This window comes from Phymastichus coffea, unplaced genomic scaffold (genome assembly GCF_024137745.1).
Source record: "Phymastichus coffea isolate CEN01 unplaced genomic scaffold, Cenicafe_Pcof_1.1 PCOF00163, whole genome shotgun sequence".
NCBI classification, from domain to species: Eukaryota; Metazoa; Arthropoda; class Insecta; order Hymenoptera; family Eulophidae; genus Phymastichus; species Phymastichus coffea.
This window is the reverse complement of record NW_026706974.1, coordinates 140,372-163,543: the sequence shown is the minus strand read 5'-3', so window position 1 is coordinate 163,543 and position 23,172 is coordinate 140,372. Positions and strand designations below refer to the sequence as shown.

Sequence of the window (23,172 nt, the reverse complement as noted above, 5' to 3'; positions counted from 1 at the left end):
AATATGAACAAATTGTTAATTTTGTATTTTTATTAGTTCTAGATAATTTTTTTTAAATTACGGTTACCTTTTCAGTTTCAGGGACTCTATAGTTTTAATATTCAAGTGATTAACGTTAATTCAAATTTAATAAATTACTACTTCGTGAAGAAAAATAATTATTATTTTAATGCTCATAATACATTTATTTTTGTAGTTTAAATAGTAAGTATTGATGTAGCTTCTAATTTTGAATATATTTTGTATTACAATTCTGGAACTTGTTTGTTCAATAAACAATGATAACAAATATGTCGGCATCGTTATTACTCAAGCGATAAAGTAAATTAAGTATTATTCTTAATTACTTGCACTTCAAAAAAACAGAATATAAAATACAGTCGTTCATACCTTTGTACAATAACAACTTAACCAACGTTTGAAAAAGGTTTGAATAGTTTTAAAAAAATTGATTAATTATATCAGCTTTTGAAGTTAAATATATTATATGCTATAGATGTATATGTTTGTGTGTGTGCGTGTATATGTGTGTAATATTGAAATGTTTATATGACAAATAGTTCTAAAACTAATTGCTTTGATATAATACACTCGTATATTTCTTGTCATGTACGAAAAGGTCTTATTTATGAAAATAACGATTATCGGACCGAACTGAAAGCGTGGATTATTAGCCAACATCGAGAAAAATGCTTTAGGTACGCGACGTGAACTAGTACATTACGATACATGTGTGGAAAGTACGTACTTTCCGCACGTTCGGCCAAAAACGTGCGGTCAAAAAATATTTTTCATTTAAAAAACCAATAATAAGCAATACATTGCGACTTTTAGGTTAGAGATCTGAAAAATAAATTCATCTAGAATTACTTCGTAAACCACCATTGCGAATAGAAATATTTCTGTTAAATAAAACACCTTGAAGTGTACCTTTTTTAAAAGATTTGAAGAAGGTATTAAATTATAGTGCTTATAAAATTGTTTTCTTTATTTAAGATTATTTTTTAAATTGAAAGAAAAGGGCCATGAAGATTTTGGTTGCTGCATTAGTCACTTTTAGCGTATTTATTTCTGCAATACAATGTGATTCGAATGAGGTAATATATTTCATTATTAAATTATATAACATTGTGTTTTTTACATGTTTTCATAGCATGCAAAATACACATATTTCTGTGGTTGAAAATATAATAATTTAAAACAACTTTCCCTGATAAAGAGAGATAGTTGACATGTTTTATTTATTTAAAAAAGTTCTATTTTTGTAATACTTTGATGATAAAACTTAATAATAATACAGGACAGCTCACGTTCGTCGAGCGAAAGTCAAAAATCTTCAACTAATCTTGTAAGTTACATTTCATTGAAAAAATGAATAAATCTCCAATGTAGAACGTTGTTCATTAATCAAAATAAAAATACAGAACGAATGAATGTTATTATAGGTCAATATAACATCTGCTCAACTTCATTATTTAAACACAGATTATGTTAACAAGAAAACTTACAAGGCAGGTTTAGAAAGAAAAAACGATACATATACAGAATTGCCATTACAATGGGATATTATAAAAGATTTTCCTGAAGATACAGTGGTAACTAGAAATGCATGTACATGTACCGAATATTATTCAAGTTATAATATAAAGTTTATTTCAGTTGATAACGAAATTCGTTAAATCTAAATCTGAAAATGGGCCATGGGAGAATGTACAAACATATGTATCGAAAATTTGTAATTTAAAGGACAAATATCACGATTATTTACCACCGTTTCTCATTGAATTGACAAAAGACGGAAAATGTATACAAAAGGTTTGTATATAACACGTATTTTTTTGTTTTTATGATTTATATTACTAAACCGTGGTATTTTTCAGGGAAAACATCATTTTAATGATGCGGGACAGTTTCAGTTTGATAGATTGTTTCCAGCAAGTTTTCTGGAAGGATGGTATTTTAATACGTACAATCAAATACGTTCTTTTAATCCTGAAGCTTTGATAAAAGATATTGAAATTAAATCTAAGTCCGTAAACGCTAAGTAACATAGGCTTTTTTAATCAATATACCTATGTACTGACTTGATAATGAAGGTTATTATTTAAAATTTTAAGTAAATTAAACTTATTGCAAATTTAGTTTCAATAAAATTTAATGACATTCAAATAGTTTTTTTTTTAAATTGTTATAAACATGTTTCATATCGCAAAAATGAAGAGACGAAAGGTCATAACGATCGAGTTATTTTTTAATAACATAACAATTTTGTTATTGATAAAGTTTACTTGAGTTACAGTGTTCTACCTAAGAAATATGAAGTCTCCTTATTTACAGTAGTCATATCTGTATAGTGGCAGTTGCCTAAGAGGAAGTGGCTCTGGTGTCCTCATTGGCGGGAGGCTTACTTGAGATTCGGATGGCCGATATGCCGTTGATAAGGTTTGCGGGTCTCTATAGCAAACTTCCTTCCAGATCATACCGGAAGTTCATTGTAAATCTCGAGCTGCTGCGCGAGAGATTCCGCGCTCAAATATTTAGATTAGCCCGTGATCTTCTCACGCTGTTTACGTACGCGCGACGCACAAAGAGAGGAAAGGTGAGAGTGCTGCTAACGAGATCAGACATCTGGGCTGATATAAGCACGCCTACGGAAATTGATCGCCGCTAGCTGCTTTCTAGCTCAAATCTAAATAACAGATGTCTTATCTTAGCAAGCTGTATAAACAGTCTCATAACTGCTGTTTAATAGAGAATAGAAAAGTCCTTTCAAGTAATTCAATTTATGAAAATATGAAGTTTTAGATTGAAAGAAAGTAGGGATGAAAAAGACTAAGAAATGACACGCACTATGCACATGTTATAAATATAATTTGGCCAAAGGCGGAAAATTATACGATTGCATTCGTTTATAATAAAACATGTGCTGATAAGTTCAAGATGGAATATTTATGATACTAGAACCATAATGCCAGATAAATAATCAGCATCATCTCCTTTAATATTTCAAGTATATTAGCGTAAATAACCTGAGCCAAGGCAATCACAGATGGGAAGTTACCCACGAAGCGGAAACCGGAAGCGAAGAAATCTCGTTGAGCAGGGAAACGTTTTTTCCGTTTTTTTTTTCTGCACCCGAGCTCGTCTCGTGGCAGTCTCGTCGATTACGTATATATGCCGTAGGATACGTAACGTTGCCATGTTGGGGAATAGGCGAGAGCGAGAGGATATTGAGAGCGAGTAGGCGGCGGGCGGCGGGCGTCGCGCTGGACATAATTTCCGCCCGACGAGATCGGAATTGCTAATGACGTCACTACCGCCTTCGTATCACTCTCGGGGCCATTCAGCGCACGCCACCGCCGCCACTCTGCAGCAGCCGACTCGATGGAAAAAATGCTCGGCCTGTCGTCCCCCTCTCATCGACCTGGAAAATTTGTTTTAATTAAAATGTATCGTTCGACGCTTTTTCTTCGTTTAACGTCGTTTTATCTTGTCTTTCTTTAAATTCGTATTTTTCGGACGTGCTTGCTCTGCAATGCACCGACGTCGATGCGACGCTTGGAGCTGCGCAACTTTAGTAGCAAATCCAGTATCAAAATAACATAAGGCTGTCGAAACCGTGGCTCGACAATCGCATTTGGCGCATTTGTGAATTTCGTAATGTCGGGCAGAGGTCAAATTCCACAGCAGCGTTATTATTGCCGCGCGCTCATTGTTAGCTCGCGCAAGTGGGTCCTTCGCTTCTTTTTCGCAGCGTGCAGAGGCGCGCGCGCGCGCGCGTGGAATTCCTTGCTGAATTTCAATTGGAACGACAGTGGACTCTGCACCTCTGATCCCGCCCTCGGCGCGCCGTACATACTCTCTGCCGGCGCGCGCCACGATGAGGTTTTTCATTAGCCGCGCGACTCTCTAAAACGCATTCCCGGTCGGACGGCTCGCGGACATTTTTAATTATCGTGGCCGGGCTGCTGCGGCGACTACGCGCTCGTGTCCCGGCGCATCAGCTGCCAAATATTTCCGGGCCCGTCATCGAATCTCCCTGTGGCTCGTCAATGCTCTGCGCTATGTTGTTGCGATGCGTGATTCTGGGCTGTGATATGCGTTTAAATAGAAATCAATTGTATTTGAGAACGAAAAGAAAACCTATCTGCGAAGGGGACTATCACGCGTATATTGCAGATTCCTAAAATTTGCCATTGACAAGACAATGTATCGCATCGAAAAGTTGATCCATCGGAATAATAAATTGAGTTGCCGTGAGGTTTCCGGCAATATTTAGCTTAAGCAACTGATTAAAAGCGCAGGAGGGTCCGTCAGTCGAGATGACGCGTATCATTTCAACTTCTAGCCGACGTGCGCGCGTTTAGCCACTTTGCACTGGAGAGTGAGCGAGAGAGCAGGAATTGCGAAAGCGTTTTAGCGAGTGAACTCTCGTGGGAAAGCCCTTTCGCATATAGCGTGCTAGCACTTTGGCGGTATTGTGAATATATGGCTGTATACAGCGGACGCTTCGATTGCTGACAAGCCGCCGCGATGTCTTCGCCGGCAGGCAGCGAGTGCTCGGTGTACATGCCATTTTTCCAGTCGCGCAGCGATCGAGTGTTCGACTTTCAAGGGCGACCTCTTGCCGACAACTGACAACCGAGAAGCACACTCCTGCACGGTTTTTCACGCCTATCGGTTTTGCTGGTAAAATTCGACGCCTGCATAAATTTCTCTGGTATATTGGTAAGGTTCGCAAGGTTTTCAATTGGCGACTGTCGACATCGCTCCTCTAAATTCATTGATTGTTTATCGGCTCTATTTACAGTGCACGCGTCTAGAAGCAGCTCTGGAAAACTCGGGTAGATGAAAATGCTTGTGAAGCAATGAAATATCCATCCTCTAAAAAGCAAGATCTTGCGCTTGGCCTGAAACTCGAGCTAAAAGTTTAGACCACTCGGGGAGCTGTTCAAACATAAGCGAGCTGCGGGAGCTGTACTCGTACTTTTTGGGCTTGCTCGAGAGAAAATACTTAAGGAGCGATAAAGAGCTCGCGCGAGGTGGCGAGCAAAGCACAAACATCCTAAATTTCGCAGTTGCAAGTAGTCGAGAGCGCGGCCTCTAGTCGAGGAGAAAAGGCAACGTCCTAATGGCTCGCTTGCTCCGCGCTGCCGCGGAGGAGGAGTACGAGGAGCTGGGTTTGCACTCAGACGATGCGGTTTCGTGGTAGCTGGACTTTTCGGGTGGGGCGTCACGCCGAGTGAAGACGGACGTCGCGACGCTGCCCATAAATCCCGGGTTTACCCTCCGACACACACATACACACACGCGTACACACAGCGTAGCAGAAGAGTCCGCAGCAGCAGGCTGCGCGTACCGTTGCAACGCACTAACTGCCGCCGCCTGGCTAACTTTCAGTCCCGGCGACAAGTTTGATTACAACCCTACAAAGCTACTGTCTTTTCATGGTCTACCTGCGTCATGGAGTCTTACCTGCGCTTCGGATTTTGGATGATTGATTGATTCTTCTGATTGATGCATTTTATCTTCTCTTAACTAGTAAGCTATATCTAGGAATAGAAACACGACTATAAATTCTTGCCGACAACTTCTTCGGTCGGTAGTATTTGATTTGAAAGCTAAATCGTCGAGTTTACGTGCCTGGTCGAGTAGCCACTTGAAAGCTACAAAAAATATACGTTACTAGTTTTAGCAATATAGTTTGCATAATCAATTGGGTAATATCGCAGGCGTCGAATTCAATCGATCGTCGTCAATCGAGCTAATCCTTAAGGCTGAACCTTTAGCCGTACAGCGAGTCTCATCTCTCCTCCTTGCCGCCCCTAGAGCTGACGTATATACGCCGGGGATGCGGAGAAAATGAGCTTTCCTCGCGGCGCGTTATCATCGGTAGAAGGAGGGGGAGGAGAACTTAATGGGCCGAGAGGTTCCCGCGTATTTCAGGCCCTCACCTTTGCGCGCTACTGGCGAAGATGGTGGCGTCGGCGGGCGGCGCGCCTTATCCGAAGGTATACGCCCGAGTATCCGGACTTATGATGGAAACAATTTAGGGGCTTTAGTGGCACACGTGCGCACCACACAGTGTTCGCCGTGCCGCTGCGCCGCGCGAGAAAAGGTGGAAGCAGAAGCAGCAGCAGAGGAGAGCGAGCGACTAAGCCGCAATAAGTCGAGGGATGAGCGCGAGATGTGGCCGAGTCGTCGCTCGCATACTGATACCAGAGAGAGAGAGAGAGAGAACGCTTCTTATCCCGGGGCGGCCTCCTCTCTACCCGCCTCCACGCCATATTGGTGAGCTACTGAGAATTGTGGCTCTGAGGATATTTTTTGCGCTAGCACCAGATAAAACATTATTCTTTACCTAGGATTTGACCGAATTTTCCTTTCGTAATTCATACCAGAGCGCGTATGCATCCTAAAAGTTAAGTGCTTTGGACAGCTTTCTTCCTGAAGTGGATTTACTGGATTATTAATGTAATCAGCGCTGTGATTCAAAATGTAAAGGAAGCATCGGATTAAAAGTAAAAGAGACAAGCCTGCTCGTATAGTTCGCAGATGCTACATATATTGCGAGTGTGCAGCAGACGAGCGAGGCAGGCGGGAGAAAGATATAAAATAGGCAAGCGAACTGTTTCTAAAAGCAACATTTCAAATCATCAAGAATGAAAGAGAATTTTAAGCTCGCAAGGTAGGGGAGGTTTGCTGCGTGCGACGAAATGACACCGTGGGGCACGTGTGCGTTCGTCGGCAAAGCGAAACGCAGCAGCCGAAGCAAGCTCTCGGGTGCTTGCAGCGGCAGCAGCAGCAGCAGCAGCAGCAATGGCTATGGTAGCGAAACGAGAGCTCATGGCGAGAGAAGGACTGATTACGTATTTACTAGGAGCGCTTGGCGAGCGGTAGAACGGAAGAGAAAATTCGCTTGCAGTAGTAGCGACGCGCCAGCGCGACGACTGTGCGACTGCTTGAATTATGCATGGACACGGCTTGCCTACAACGTGTATTGTTTGCCGTATGTACACCGCGGTGCGCCAAGAGTGAGAGAGACAGAGAGAGAAAGCCTGATTTTCGAGAGAGCGAGAGAGAGAGAGAGAGAGAGAGACGGAGCCAGAGATCCCACGGTTTTGTGTTTGTGCGCTCAGAGATCCCAACTCTCGCGCTCTGTATACGCCGACGCTAAAATACATGCTCCATAAGCAATGACGAGGGTATCGCGCGAGCGCGCAAGCCCGCGGTTTTCGGGAATTTTTTATGCGCTTCGCGAGTTGCGAGCGTTTAAATTTTCAGAGACAAGCTTTTGGCAAGAAACATGCGCGCATCTCCTTGCGTTATGAATATTTAGCAATAACTCGCGAAAGTATCGACAAAATGTTCAGTGAACGACGATTTCGGAAAAATACTGATTAAGTAGAATAATCAAATTTAGTCAGACAGCATTATAAGCACAATGAGATTTTGGCAAGAGCGGAAAAGATTTGAATGATGAACGGTTAGAAAAAGATAATAAATGCAGACGAAGAATTTTTTGATGTAAGGGATGAGGAGGAGAAAAAATAATAATATAGGGGTGCAGAGTGAAGAAACGCAAAGTATGCGAGCAAGCGAAACAAGCAGCTCGCGGTGCCTGCGGGAAAGAGAGAGAAAAGGCGAGTCGCTGACTGCAGGGATGCCACCCTAATTACTTCTGGGCTCGATAAAAAAAGAGAGCAAAAGAGAGAGAGAGAGAGAGAGAGAGAGAGAGAGAGAGAGAGAGAAACGAATTAAAGAAAAGAATGAGGTGGGACGGGGTGAGCTGCTCGTGACAGCTAGCTAATCGGGGTGTTTAAGAGTCTACACTGATCGCCGCTGCCTCGTTAAAACGAGGGCGGTTCAACGGCACACTGTGTGCCTCACTCGCAAAGCAACTGAGAGAAAGAGAGAGAGAGAGAGAGACGAAAAATAAATGCCGAAAAAAATAGAGGGGGTGGGGAATTCGCCTTATATTTTTGCCCAGTGTGATAATGGGCTCAAAAGGATGAAGCAGGAAGAGAGAGGGACAGACGGCATGTCAAAGGGCTCGGATGTACCATGATTTAGTGCTGACTCTCTCTCGCCCTGCTCGTTTCGCATTTTAAATGTTGGATAAATAGATTAACGACACTGAGTTTCATTAAATTTTAGATAGATGATCGGCCGAAAATAAATCATTTTTTTATTGCCAAGTCAGATGGATACAATGATTTCATTTTGAATGTGAAAAAATTACAGCGTCATTTTTCATTTTGAAACAAACTTCAATTGCAATTTGTTTGGAATTTATAGAAAACTTATAGTGAAGTACTCCATGCAGTTATTTGAAGTTACGTAGTTTGTTTTTAGTTGCTATTCTGAAAATTGGATAATTATTATCAAAGATTAAATGAACTAGAATATAATGTCCATCTTAGAAATAACAAGCTTGTATATTCTTAGATAGAAATTAGAACTAAAATCTATTCTCGAGATAGCTAATAAATTTTAATTATATTTTGTTATTTCATTCTGCAATAAATGAGCTATATTAGAAGGCTACTTGGTCTGTTTTCTGTATAAATAAACTTTATCTCATTAAATTACATTCTATCTTCGCTAATGCGACTTGACTTATCCGTATTGCACGGTACGGCCATTTTTAGAGATGAATATACAAACTCAAATTAAAAAAAAAGAATAAGAGCATTGGAATTTAGTGAAACGAAATAATTTAATTTTTTATCTGACGAGGCAATAATGAAATATATGGCAAGCTATGCGAACAAAAGTGTTCATAGAGCGAAAGCCATTTCGCTTCCATTTCTTCATTATCTCTTATTCGTCTCTGGCGGCACCTACTCAAGATCGGCCGAGCGACGATCTCGATAATTTATTTATTTAGACGGCGGACGAACGGCAGAGAATGTGCACAAGAGAGCGAGAGAGGAAAAGTAATCAAGAGCGCGCTAATGGGCAGCTTGCCTCCGGCCCCCGTCGCCAGGGAATGAAAAGTTTTTTTCCGCTCTCTTCACTTTTTTCCTTTCGACGCAACCTTTGCCCTTTATGTACCTTTTTCCAGCGCCACCTTCTATAATTACCCAGCTAGCGTTGAACCGGCGACTCTCTCTCTCTCTCTCTTTCTCTTCTGGTTACGCGGAAAAATAAATAGCGCAGATTAAATGTGTCTAGCTGGCGCTCAGACGTCCGTGTCCGTAATAATCTTGCTCTCGGCTTAAACATTTATTCGCGCTTACCTCACTCACGGACTGAGAGACAGTCTTAGAGGACGTGACGATAATTTTAGTACTTATGAAAAAGCACTCATCAAGCTGATAATACTCTTAATAAACGCGCGCTTTATTAGGAAGTAAATTTCACGAGGATATCAAGGCTACGATTAAACTCGATTCATCCTTTTATAAATTTTATAAATTTTAACGTATTTCTGATCATTTGATATTCACAGACAATACTTGATCAACACAAACGAAGCAATTGTATGTTTCGCGAAGTTTAGACTATCTTTGGTAGAAAAAAATTATTTGCAAAAGTCGACACAAAGGGGGAAAGGTGGGCACATCAAAGGCAAACATTTTTAATTTCTTTCGGTAAAGCGCACAGTAGGTACCTTTGTCACGCCTTTTATACCACCCATTGTACTTTTCATTTCGTCTTCTTTCCTTTTGCAGAATAGAGGGGCCATCAGATTGCGTTTCAAGGAAATTGAAACATCCAGCGCCTCGAGGCGCCAGAGCAAAACCATGATTTAGGGAACGATTTGAGTTATGTGTTCTCTTGTATTAAAATATTTCAAATGCAAAGCTATCTCGCATTTTTTTCCCACTTTCATTGCCGCATTTTCCTTCACCTTTCAAAACTTCTTTTCTCTTATGCACATTGTTTAGTTATTGAAGTTGCCTATTCAAGCGAGTTCAGCTGTCATTTAATTTCTGCGAAGCTGTAAGAACGAAATGCAATAACGCTAATTTTGAAAGCGAGAGCGGGGACTCGGCGATATTATGAAATTACTTGGCCATTAGTCGACTAGCGGTATTTACCGGGCATTTCGCAACCCGCGCCACGCATCGTTCGAGAGGCGCAACTTGGGCTAAATCAAATTTGTCGTGGGCCGCGCGTATGTGCGCCGGCGGTCGCGTGCGCGCGGGCTTTTATTATTAAAGTAGAAAGCGACGCTGTCAGAGCAGCGCCAAATGAAAGACGCGAGGTATGAGAAAGAGCGTGCGTGTGTGCGTGCCATACATTATGTATAATACATCAGGTTATTGGTTGCTCTCAGTGATTCCCGCCCCCGTGGCAGTCTTATTGTACCGTCGCGCGACGCTCGGCCTAGTAAAACATAAGCATCGGGAAACGATAAATAAGGGAAACGTGGCCCGCATGCTGCCGGATTGAGAGCACCTCGCGAATCGCCTTTCTTTTCTTCTCCTTTCGTCTCGCAACCTTTTACTCCTCCCCATCGTCTCTTGCGCCTTACGCCGTGGTTCCTCGTCCCCCTATCCTCTCACTCTCTTCACTGCCATTACCTTCGTTTTCTTTACATCTCGTCTCATGTCAGTACGTTTTTCCACTTTGACTCTTGAATTATCAGTCTCGTCGGATCCCCCTCTAAATTTATACCTGCATTTTGATCTTGACGTCAACAAGTATCCGTAATAAGATCATATATTGTCACCAGAATCCTTGGAACGCGACAGGCTACGCACCCGTAGATACGAAACAATTCACTGGTTTCCCAATGCGAGTAATGTTTGCGCGCAGCGTGAAAAGTCCATGATATGTGCGTAGGCAGTACTTTGATGTTAGAAAAGCTGACGGCAACTAAACCGATGACAGCGGCTGATTTAAATCGGTTACTTCGCCTCACCCTATGTTTGTCACTATTCATCAAACGCATATCTCCAAGAGCCTTATCATTCATTTGTCTTGGCATGAACAACTTGCACGCCAGTGAAAATTCGATCGCATGTGTCATTCCCGGTGATAAGTTTTTATGATTTTTCTAAATTGGCGTTGTCGGTGGAAATAAATCACTCGCGTATACATACTTAGATCCGGTCCCTTCAGAAAAGTAGTGCACGTATTCGTACGAGACGCAGCTACTTGCATCGAAAGCAGATGGAATGTATAATAACTAGAATTGTCTTATGATAAGCCTTCTCGAGTGCTCGAAAAATTAAGCAATACAAGCGCTCTTACATGACCCAAAAAAAATTCAATGGTAAATCATGATCTTATCGAAAGTCAACTGTCCCATTTGGAATACCAGACATACGTAAAAAAAGAATTTGATTTAAAATCAAAGTGTGTAACGTCAATACCTATAGAGCAACAACAAGAACGACAACTGCAAAAAAAGTAAAGAAAGACAGGGATAAAGTAAAGAAGGAGGAGAAAAGAAAGCGGTTGGAAGAGCGCGTAAACAGAAGCTCATCGGCATATCTCTGGAGGCAAGGTGGGGGTGTGGTTCGGCGAGAAAAGGCGACATTCGTCATGTTATCAAGGTGGAGGCGTAGGCCCATCTCTGCGCTGGTGCGCGCGTGTTGATACACAATTATGCGCGGCGGCGTTCTCTCTCTTTCTCTTTCGCGAACGTGACGCGGGCGGCCGCCGCCACGCGTGATCCATGGCTCCTCCGAGAGACCGAGAGAGTAGTAGCGAGGCAAGAGTTAGGGAAATAGCTTTGGATAACTTGTTTGCTCGCGCGCGCACGAGAATCCACACAGCGACGAGAATACGAAATTATAAAAGGGATGATATGGGCGACGAAGGGAGAGAGGTGGCGAAAGTGACGAATGAAAAAGTTACGTCGACGAGATTCTCTCTTTTGTTCTTTCTTGGCTTCGATCTTCTATACTTTATTTGCCTTGATTTATGTAATACTTGTTGTTATTGTTACGAGGTAAACACGAGCAGTTTTATAAATCAACGCTCTTTCCTTGGGCCGATAAGCATTGAATGATGAATGTGTCTTTCGAACGCATAAATGTTTTGCGTATCCACAGCTATGAAGTAAGTGGACATTGCTAAAACTGTTCGATGATTGCGTCGATTAGTAGCGGGCAATATTTATAAGGCCAGCACAAAAGACGCATAGGCTAGTGTAGAGCCGAGGGCGGGAAAAGTAACCGCAACATAATTCTCCGGCTGAAGCCCGAAAGGCGCGCGCTACATCAATTACTTTATTATTCGTGCTGCAGCTGTGCATCTCCGTTTCTCCGTTTGGCGATGGCACTCGTCGCGCAGTCCCTCCGTCCGTTTCGTGGCTGTCCATTGTGCGAGACCGCGGACCGATCGGTCTGCTGCGCAACTTGGTCGCGAGTTAAATCTCGGGCTTCGTTCGCGGAGATGCAATAAATTCGTCAGGGGCAAGAGGCGGCGCGCGCGGGCGTACGGCTACCGGGGCAGAGAACGCGGGTGCGCGCGCGCGCGCCAACAGCCGTGGAAACGAGTGAGAGAGAGAGAGAGAGAATGCGTCGATGAATGCAGAATGGATGCCGCCAGAAAGAACCAAGCCGAAGCTGCGTATGTAAATCGCCGCGACGTTCGCACAGCACGAATATTTGCATGGCCGTCCCACGGTTTCCCCTCCTTTATCCCTCGTTCTCTCTTTCGCTGCACGTGTGTTTGTGTGATCGCGCTTGAGAGACGAGATCGAAGCCGAGGACGTGCATTATACGCGAAGGTGAGACGAAGCGTCGCGGCCAAGCAGGAAAAACAACAACGGAGAGGCGACTATACTGCCGCTGCTGCTGTCGATGCGGCTTCTTGAGAAGAACATCGCGTGTGTTTCTTAGCGACGCAACTGTGCTTTTTCTTTCTAGGTGGGCTTCGCTGTTTGCTCAAAATTAGTAACATTGCTTGCGTATGAGAGGATTTACGATATGCCTAGTAATAATTTTCCTACTGTCCAAAGTAATATCAAAGGTTTCTTCTACTATACTCGTATATGTATAAAAGAAATTAGCATCAGCGCTTGTTTTGTCCAAGATATAAGCAAAAACAAACAGACGGATGAAATACGAGGCATGAGCCTTAAAAATAATAGGGACACGCAGTGACTCGTAGAAAAATGCAGATACGCCGCGACGTGAAAGCATTTCCTTTACTTATAAAACAAACGGCACACTTGCGCGTCAGGGTGGTGCGGCGGCGAAAAATGCGGCTCTCATTGTAAATTCATGCGGAATACGCGGCACAGCCGAAAAGAGAGTGCGAGAGAAAGAGAGAGAAAAGTATCTCGAGGAGAATCAAGCGCAAAGCTCACATAGAGATGCAGCGCGGAAAGAAGAGAGAGCTGAGGCGGCAGCAAGAGAGAGAGAGAGAGAGAGAATAAGGGATGAGGCTCGCTCGGTGACACTCTCATTTCGGGCAGAATTTACGGGGCGGCCCCAGCGTGCCTCGCATAGTCAGACCTAGTACTAGTCCCCGAATCCTATATATGTATACATTGGATAGTGGATCAACCTGTGTGCACGTCTTGCCTCTGTTCGCCTTGGCTACACCCGAATTCATAGACCCTCGCTAAAGATTCCTTATATATATATATATATATATATATATGCTGTTGCTGCTTTCTGTGGAAGTTGCTCGCAACGATAGCACAGTTGTTGCTTAACCACAGGCAACTTTCGGCGGTGCAAACCTGCAGTTGTTTTCATGAGCAACAGATGTAGGGCTATTACATCTTGTAAATCTTTGGAAGCATATTTGAATATTCAATTAATTTTAAAACATTCACAAGTGCGCTTGTAAAAACAAAACTATCTGCTTCTTAGTGCGGTAAACTAGAAGAACGCTATCAAAGACTTGATTTGGAATAACGGTAATTTTATTTAAATGACATTGGTACCTGGTACGTACGAAGATTTGTAAAAAAGTGTCAGTTTGCGTCTGTTAAAAAAAATTAACTGAAGCTCACTTAGCAAGTGGAAACAGAAGAAAAGTTATCGAATAAATGTAACTCGTTTTAGAATAATCGCAAGCAAATGTAACGCAAATGTCTGGTTGTATCCTTAACAGTACTATGGTAATAGAATTTTCTCGGTGAGTTAACGACCATTATTGAAAATCATTTGTATACTTTTATTCTCAAGTTGCCACATTCTACAGAAGAGCGACTTTCATATTCTACTAATAATAAATAGATATCTCAGAAGTAAATTTGCAGTCCGAGATATGGTAACTACTTTTACCTATTGCACGTTTAAAATGAAATACTGCAGTTACTAAAATAGACAGCCAATTTGTAAAGGTTGAAAGCAAGCAATGATAAATGAGAAAAACTGAAAGAAACTTGAAAGAACTAAATAATGCTCGGAGAGATGAAAGCTTCCCAGAGCTTCCAGCTTCATTGGAGGCCTGCAAAGAGCCTTCGATTAGAGAGTGAATTATACGTAGGGACCGATTACCAAATGAAGTTGGCTGAAAAGCAGTCTCGTGTGCGTTCATAGCCTCGGTGCACATATACCTATATCCTAGCTAGCTCAGTTTACCTCACTCTCACTCTCCCTCTCCCTCTCGTTATTGCCATAATGGCGCAACGTCGACACCAAAGCGCCATAGCGGCAGCCGCCGAATGCATGTATACGATTCCGTGCGGCATAATGATTGCGTGCCGAGGCGTTATTTTCGTCTATATGTAGCTTGCCAAGTCGGAGAGTGTTGACGGGACGGTGCCTCGAGGTGGTACCGACGATTTAGCCTCCCTGCCGATTTTTTCTCTCGTAACAACGAGGACAACTCGAAAAGCAAGCTTCTCTTTTCGCGTTATCTTGCTGTCGTTACACAACTTGGTTCCTCAATGAAATTTCTTTTATTATTTTTCTTTTCTCTTGCCCTACCTCGCGTTGTCCATTTTAAAACAATTATTCGGCCGTAAATACCGCAAGAAATACGTTTGAACGCGACATAACTCGCAAAATCTTAGCCCTAGCGGTGAGGGCGGATTATTAGCTTGATGTAATCTGACTGCGTAGTAAACATTGCCACATCAAGCCAACCGTTTTCCGAATCGATAAATGCCAGACGTGGCAGCGCGTTCCCTCTCTCTCTCTCTCTCTCTCTCTCTCTCTCTCTCTCTCTCTCTCTCTCTCTCTCTCTCTCTCTCTCTCCTTTCGATATAAATTTCAGCGTCGTCGCTGGCTCGTAAAGTCCACGCGCCGCACGAGCTCTCTCTTTCTTTTCGGGAAGCCACCAGCCGAATAAATATAACGAGATAAGACAATTGGAAACGGTGGCCATGAGAAACGTAAAACCGACAATGGCCTCGGTCGCTGCTGAACAAACGTATGGTGCAGTTGCCAGATACAAATGTTTGCCAATGTGTTTCGTTTCATTGGTACTGCAGATCTTCGATACTTTAACAATTCCAAATCCATCGATATGAATACAGATACTTGATAAAAATGCAGATGGGAAATTGCAGTGAGAAAACTTGAATGAAGTAGGTATATTTAAACGATGTACGTGGCATTGGAAATAAGAAAAATGTGTTGAATATAGATGAAAATGAATTTCTGGTATAATTTTGATATGAGAAAAAGTAGTGAAAAGCCCACGACTATAAATATAATCCAAGTTCTACTCAAGAGAAAATTCTTCGGCACTAAAAGTACGAGAAGGAGCAGGCGTAAGTCTCGCAAGCCTAACAGCTTGAAGCAGCGGCGCATGAGAATTTTATTTCGGGTAAAATCGTCGACGCTCGCGAAAGTACGGGCCAGAGCTAGCCAAAGCTTATCAGGCATACGAGCAAGTTGGCGGACAAGTTGTAGCTTGGAGCAGAGCGCCTCGTCTGTCGGTACGACGCTACTTCGCAACTCGCGCATTAAACGCGTCTTCCTCGCTGCTTCGGCCTTATTTCGCTTGGCCTCGCTCCCTCTCGCGCTGGCGAAAGAGACTCAGGTGTTGCAAGCGCGCGCCCTACACTTTGCCTCTTGCTAAATCTTGCGTACGCCTACGGGAAGTTGCTGGGCTGCTGGAATTTGATGAGGCTTCCGGGCTGACGCGCTCGCGGATCGCAAGCGCGCGCGAGCACAACTTTGCGCGGCAAAGTTTCACTTGGCCCCGAGCGTACGGCGTGTAACACCCGAGAAAAGTGCGCTCTGCTTTAGTAGTAGTGTGGGGTGTTGCGCGTAGTGGGGCGAGTAACTTTGTCGGTGGGAAGCAGGAGCCAGAGCTGGAGATAATAGAAAATGAAAAATTAACGAGAATCGGCTGAGAGCTATAAGGCTCCGTTCAGAAAATTAGCCTGTTACTTTCGCTCACCTTTTTTATACCGTTATGAGCGTTTCTAGTTACCTGAGATATCGCTAGCAAATTATCATTTCTGCGAGATCGATTATTATTTACTGCTTCACCATATTCATAGGTGTTTTAATTTACTGTCGTTGATTCATCACTATTAATAGTTAAGTCCCTAACAACTACAATATTTTCGTAAAACATTCAATCATTTTCGTATACTAATTTGTAAGTATACTTTTATATTAAATTGATTCATGCGTTAAATTCAAATTATGTTTAAACCAATCTCATATAAACATAAAAATTCTGTATCATTAAAGCTAAGCTGTTTTCCTGAGAAGAAATTCTTCAATCATCGTATTTTTAACACGGCAATTATTTTAAAAGCGCTAATAAAATAATTATAACAGTCAGATGGAACAATTTTCGTTAAATTCCTAGTATGTTTACGTTAATTTCATTTAGCTTACCAATTAAGTGTATACATACAAGGTTCCCCAAAAGGGGTATGAAAGTGCAATTAAAATTCGAGTAATTGAAGCAAACTTGGAGTTCCAAAGACAAAACTTATGACAAGAATCTTATGCCGTATCAATTTGATTTCATTCAATGTTTTGGACCTTTGTAAAATTATTAAACTTCAGGACATTTACGTTATCGATTTTTTCGTCAACTTTATAATAATTAAAGTACTTCAAATTATCACTTTTCACTTAATTATTTTAATTCTTCTCAATCGAGTGTTCACCATTATGACAGATGCTGTCAGTCGCTAGCGAGACTTCAACATGTAATAAATTACAATTTTAAATATTATGACATACGAGGTCATCAACTATTTAGTAAACAAAAAGCATCTTACTATTTTGAGAGAGACACAAAGAAGAAATAAACTTGGTGTACTCGCTAAAACTATAACTAAAATAGAAAGGCCTAATAGTTGTTGATGACATAGTTTTTATATTTATATCAATCATGTTTCCCATACTATAGAGTAATATTTGCAGTTGGACTCAATTGTCCGGCAAGATATAACCACATAGAAAGAATCAAATATGCAAGAAAGAAAGAAACGAATATGGACTATTACACTATAACTCGATAAATGTTAATTTAATGTTAATTTTCAAGTTTTTTCTTTAAGTTTTTATGCTTCAAATTACAGTCCAGACCAGCGAACAAAAAACTATTTTCTCTGCTGGATTACAATTTTTATTGCAAAGTATGTGTATATTTATTGCAATATTGTAATATATGTGTGATACTCGGGTAATGAATAAATAAATAAATAAAAATTTCGAAAACACAAAACTAGTACTAACTATTACTACTTAACATCCGTTAAGAATCGTAAACATTATAATCACAATAGTTATTACAATGATATTCAGTACACAACTTATAAAAAAGTGATGGATGCTATGTTGAAGCGTTTTATTTGTGATCTGATTGGCTCAGATATAGTCACGTAAAATATTGTTATGGCGGCAAATAAGCGTATCGATGTGGTTTCATGTTGAAATTTTAGTAATAAAAATTCAAATTTATCATAATTGAGACGGATAATTTTAAAGATAATAAAAATAAAAAAAGTAGACTGCAGTGTTATTGTTTTTACACTCACTTTATGAAATTAGCAGCGAGTAAATCGTTTGGTACAAGTAAAAAGTGCTTTCAAATTATTCTAATTATTTTCTATTGCAAATAGATAATAAAATATTTGAACGTGTAAGATTGAAGAAAATGTTGTAACGTCGCAATCTTTATTCAAAGAGTATGATAAATATTCAATAGTAGTTTGATCCGTATAGTAAAAATAACTATAGAGATTGTTTATAGCAGTTTTCGATATGATAAATTATGAATTTGGAATACACGGAACAGTTTTACTAATATATGATTTCCAATATGATATGTATTTTATAACAAGATTGAAGAACCCACTTTTGAAAAAAAATGATTTGCGTTAAATATGTTAATTAATATAACAAGAAAGGAAAGAGAAGATGAAAATGCGCGTAGCACGTCTGTTATCCTTAGTTACCGTAAAAAACTGATTAAAATAAACCAAAAAAAGAAAAAATAGAAAGTACAAATAAACGAGTTGTAAAAAAAAAAACACGTCAACACCGGTAGACGGTGGCTTGACAGACGAATCAAGTGTCTTTCAGCTGGATGTGGTGATGGTGGTGCGTCCTTAAAACGTTGTTGAACGAAAGAAAAGAAGCAAATCCGATGTCTGGGAGTTGGCGGCAGGAAAGGAGATATCTTCATCCGTATCAATTACTCAGCGATTAGATGGACGCAGATACGCTCTCTCTTTCGCTCAAGTGGAACATAACTGGCGAACCCAAGCAAGCGCATCACAATCTTTCTTATTTATTTTTTCTCTTTGGTTTGAAGAAAGGGGTAGCCAAGTGGAGTTGCTGATTGACAGCGACATCGAGCAGCCCTGATTCCTGAGTGAACGCTGTCACTCGCCAGATAAGAGCGCTGTTTGCGGCTGCTCCCTTCTCGAATATCTTAATGAGAGAGAGAGAGGAACTCATCGCCTTAGGGTTCTACCTCCCTTTTTCCTTTGTTCTTTTAGATCGTCGTATATAACGCGACGAATCCAATCGCGAAATAGATGCCAATTAGACGGTATAATGGAGAGGCGCTCTCACTGATGGCGCCCAAGACGTATGCGCTCGAGCTCGTGTCATTTTCATTTTTCTCTCGTCGATTACACTCGTGATCTATGTACGCGCCACGGGTGCTTGTCATTTTTATCGCCTACCTTTCTCCCTCCGTTGCCCCTCCGCTCCTCAATCGCCTCGGGTGAACCTTTAATTGTGGATTCATTCTGTGACTTCAAGACTTTTCACTAAGGCAAGCTTAATGAGCTGGACCACTGTCTCTCACAAGTGAGAGTGTTTGTTTCAATTACACAAACGGGTTGATCTTCATTATAAATACTTAAATTTTATTAAATCATGACACGAATATCCGTAAATCTAAAAAAGTAACAGTGAAAAGTACTATTATTTTTTTCGTGATTATTTTGTATTCGAGAATTAATTCTTAGTGATCACACAAGACAAAATCCGCTTACAATTTTACTTGATATTTTTAACAAAAGATGTCAACATTAAGATACAATATCTTCAAAATTAATAGATCTTATGCTAGAAAAGGGCATTAAAAACTGCATATATCGATTCTTATAACTATTTTTGTTGTACCTAGTATTTTTCTTGAGTATCAGCGGTCAGTAATTTATCTATAATCAATTAATAAAAGTCGTATAGATTAATTTTGGACTTGATAAAGTAAGGCTCACTCAAAGTTGGTTATAAATATTTTTTTTCAATCATGTTCCTATTTGAATAGCTTTTAGGATGTACATGCTGCCTGCAAGAAGAAAGGCCAAGAGGAAAGGAAGAAGCTGTCGTAGTATCGCCAGAAAAGGTAGAGGGAAGTAGAGAGCGTTTAATTAAATCCCATCAGGATGAGGAAAAAATATGCAAACACGTATTCGTGGTTCGCGCGAGCGGCGAAGAATGGCAACGAGAGTAAAAGATTTTGCTGAGAGCAACAAGTCTGCGTACAGAGCAAATCATTAAAATCAGAGTCGACTCGCTGCATGGCAGCGGCGTGTGTATATACAGAGGCGCGCGAAGGGATTGTCCTTCAATAATGTCACCTGAAAACTTCATGGACCAAAAGAAAAAGAAGAAAGGAGAGAGAGAGAGAGTGAGAGAGAGAGAGAGAGAGAGAGAGAGAGAGAGAAGGCTCGCCGACGCGCCACGCAGCAACAAGAACAGAACGAGAGGGAGGCCTTTAAGGAGACGCGGAACATGTAAGACGCACCGTAATCTTGTCGATCAAACAATTAACAATGCCGAGAGAAAGAGAGAGAGAAGAGAAGAAGGAGGCGTCGTCGCATCCTCTCTTAAAGAAGGAAAAGGGGGAGCGGGGATGAAAAGAAGAGCGCCGCCAGCGATTCGCGCGCCGGAGGTCCGTGCGGTCGATGTCTCCTTCTCGCGTAGTGTCACCCGTTAATTATTCGTTAATTAGCCCGTATGGGCAGCAGCTGCGCTTCGCGGTGCCGAAAAAGAATCTGATGCGTACCAGATCAATCTTGGATTCTTGCCTGACGCAAACGACTCCACGGTACACAGCAGCTGTTCCCGGAGATATCATTTTAAGCTTAAAAAAAATAAAAGCTCCATATATACCGTTAGCTTATGCTGAGTATAATTTTAATAGGCTTTAATGACGCGTGCGAAACAAAAGTTAATATATTTTTGTAAAGATTTCTTTATTTTTACAATCTATATTAAATCAAAATCTCCTCGTTAAAAAAGCTATGTTTGGATGTGAATATACACTACTTATAAAAATTAAAGAAAAAAAAAATCCAAATTTTTGAGGTTTTTTCCAATAAAAGATAACTCGGAAAGAAATAGTCGTACAAAAGAAAAAACTTATAGCTTCAAGTTTCTAGTTTTCAGATCTGAGTTGTAAAACTTTTTAGAGTAAGCGGTTTTCGAGTAAGCATCGAAAAACCTATGAACAAAATTTTTCTACGTCTTTAAAATGGTCTGTGAACTTCAAAAAAATTTATTTGGTCATGCGATTTTGAAACTCTTTCAGGCTATTTAATTAGCTTTTATTTGCTTTTTTTAAAGAGATCTGTATGATAATTTACTTAGAGTAATCGTCGATCAAAGCAAAAAAGTTCATTTTGACTTTGATAATAATCAATTATTCGGAATCTAATAATTGTACAGAAAATGAAAGTACGGTTCTAAAAACTGCGAAACATTCTCTAACGTTTGATTCGTGACTGTTGATAACAAAATTTTTTTTGAAGTGATAATGTTGACTGAAACGAAGTTAGGTTTTATGAATTTAAGGACATCTAGAAAATTTTATATAACTTTGGATATAATGAATAAATAAAGAATGTCAATTGTAGTTTTTTAACCTCAAAGTGTCGTCGAAGACCCTCAAAGTTACAGTTTCTTACGATTTGTTTTTCTTAGTGACCTGAAGATTCAATATTAACGGTTTTATCAAAAATCACTGTAACAAGCAATTTTTTAGATTTTTGTTCAATATTTTAACTTTAAAATGTATATGTTAGCAATAAGTAAATTCTGTATGCAGACAAAAATTACCAAAAGAATTTATATATAAAACACATTTAAACAAAAATTTTATTTCAAATTTATTTCAAACATTTTTTTTTCTTAGCACTTTTTACTGTTTACCTAAAATAAAAAAATGCCAACATTTTTTTCCAAAAAAAGTTTTATGTGAAAAAAAATATTTCTAAAAAATGAAAAAAAAACTTTTTTTTACTGTGTTTACGATGTTCCTAAAAAATTTTGTCATAAAAAAATAGTTTATATAAAATTTTTTCTCTATTGTAACCGTCTTTGTTTTAAGTGTCAATTAAAAATTTAATTAAATAAAGTTGATATACCTTCTAACGGTCTACTAATTCTCTTCACATTAATCTCGAAAATGTAATATTTTTGCAGCTTTTATCGTTAAAATACAGTTTCTTAACAACCACAAAACAGTTTTTTTTAAACTACTCCAAAAACAGTTTTTTCAAAACTACCCAAAGACGTATTTTTCAAAACTAGCTCAAATCTTTGATTTTTTAAGAACGATACACATTCACTTTTTTTTTAAAGATGGGTACCACTAATGCTGTTAGGAAGTGACAAAAGTAAAAAATCAGGGTAATAAAGCATGACGTACATGCTGGGAAAAAAATTTTTTTTTTTGTAAAACTTATTTTTATGTATATTTTTCTTGATAAATTTAGTCTTTGAATACAGAATTTACTTATTTTAAAAGGTTAAAAAAAACATTTTAACGTTAAAAAAGTGAATAAAAATCGAAAAAATGGCTTGTTACGGTGATTTTTAACAGAATCGTTAATTTTAAACCTTCGGGGCACTAAAAGAAATTGCAGCGTTCAACCACTTTGAGAGTTTTTGGGTACACTTTAAGGTTGAAAAATTACAATCGACATTCTTTTTTTATCTATTATATCCAAAATTATATAATATTTTTGAAATATCCCTAAATTCGTAAAATCCAGCTCCTTTTCAGTCAATATTATCACTTCAAAAAAAATTTTGTTATCAACAGTCACGAATCAAACGTTAGAGAATGGTTCGCAGTTTTTAAAACCGTACTTTCATTTTCTGTACAATCATTAGATTCCGAATAATTGATTATTATCAAAGTCAAAATGAACTTTTTTGCTTTGATCGACAATTACTCTAAGTAAATTATCATACAGATCTCTTTTAAAAAAGCAAATAAAAGCTAATTAAATAGCCTGAAAGAGTTTCAAAATCGCATGACCGAATAAATTTTTTTGAAGTTCACAGACCATTTTAAAGACGTAGAAAAATTTTGTTCATTGGTTTTTCGATGCTTACTCGAAAACCGCTTACTCTAAAAAGTTTTACAGCTCAGATCTGAAAACTAGAAACTTGAAGCTATAAGTTTTTGTCTTCTGTACGACTATTTCTTATCCCTTGTTGAAAATAACCCTAAAAATTTGGAATTTTTTTATATCTCTTAATTTTCGTGAGTAGTATATATATATATATATATATATATACATATACATATACATATATAAATTAATTTCTTTTACTGGCAATAAGATAGTTTTTTCTATAAACTCCTAAGAATCATTGCCGCTTATTATAATGTAATCTCAAAAAATTTTTTTCTTTTAAAATTAATTATCATGGTAATAAGTATTGATTATAAGATAGATTCTGAATATATTCATACAAAAAAATGTTACTAAAGATAAAAGTAATATAAAAAGTTAATTAAAATCGTACTTAACTTTATTTGAATTTCGAAGTATTTCAAGAGTGAACATTTGGTATATGTTTA

General features: G+C 39.5%; 1 protein-coding gene across 1 annotated transcript; it reads left to right on the top strand.

Annotated features, from left to right (window-relative positions):
• Positions 1–409: 409 nt before the first annotated feature.
• LOC131672961 (uncharacterized) lies at positions 410–2,830 on the top strand. Its single transcript, XM_058950547.1, has 6 exons — positions 410–427; positions 1,017–1,097; positions 1,301–1,348; positions 1,446–1,595; positions 1,660–1,815; positions 1,881–2,830. The coding sequence occupies exons 2-6, from the start codon at positions 1,026–1,028 to the stop codon at positions 2,046–2,048; spliced, it is 594 nt and encodes a 197-aa protein (XP_058806530.1). The 5' UTR covers positions 410–427; positions 1,017–1,025; the 3' UTR covers positions 2,049–2,830.
• The last annotated feature ends 20,342 nt before the right edge of the window (positions 2,831–23,172 follow it).

Bases quoted from the DNA above. Each gene is read 5' to 3' on its own strand.
- LOC131672961 (XM_058950547.1), top strand. From the start codon at position 1,026: ATGAAGATTTTGGTTGCTGCATTAGTCACTTTTAGCGTATTTATTTCT. The intron at 1,349-1,445 runs GTAAGTTACATT...ATGTTATTATAG, and splicing joins AAAAATCTTCAACTAATCTT to GTCAATATAACATCTGCTCA. The intron at 1,596-1,659 runs GTAACTAGAAAT...AGTTTATTTCAG, and splicing joins ATTTTCCTGAAGATACAGTG to TTGATAACGAAATTCGTTAA.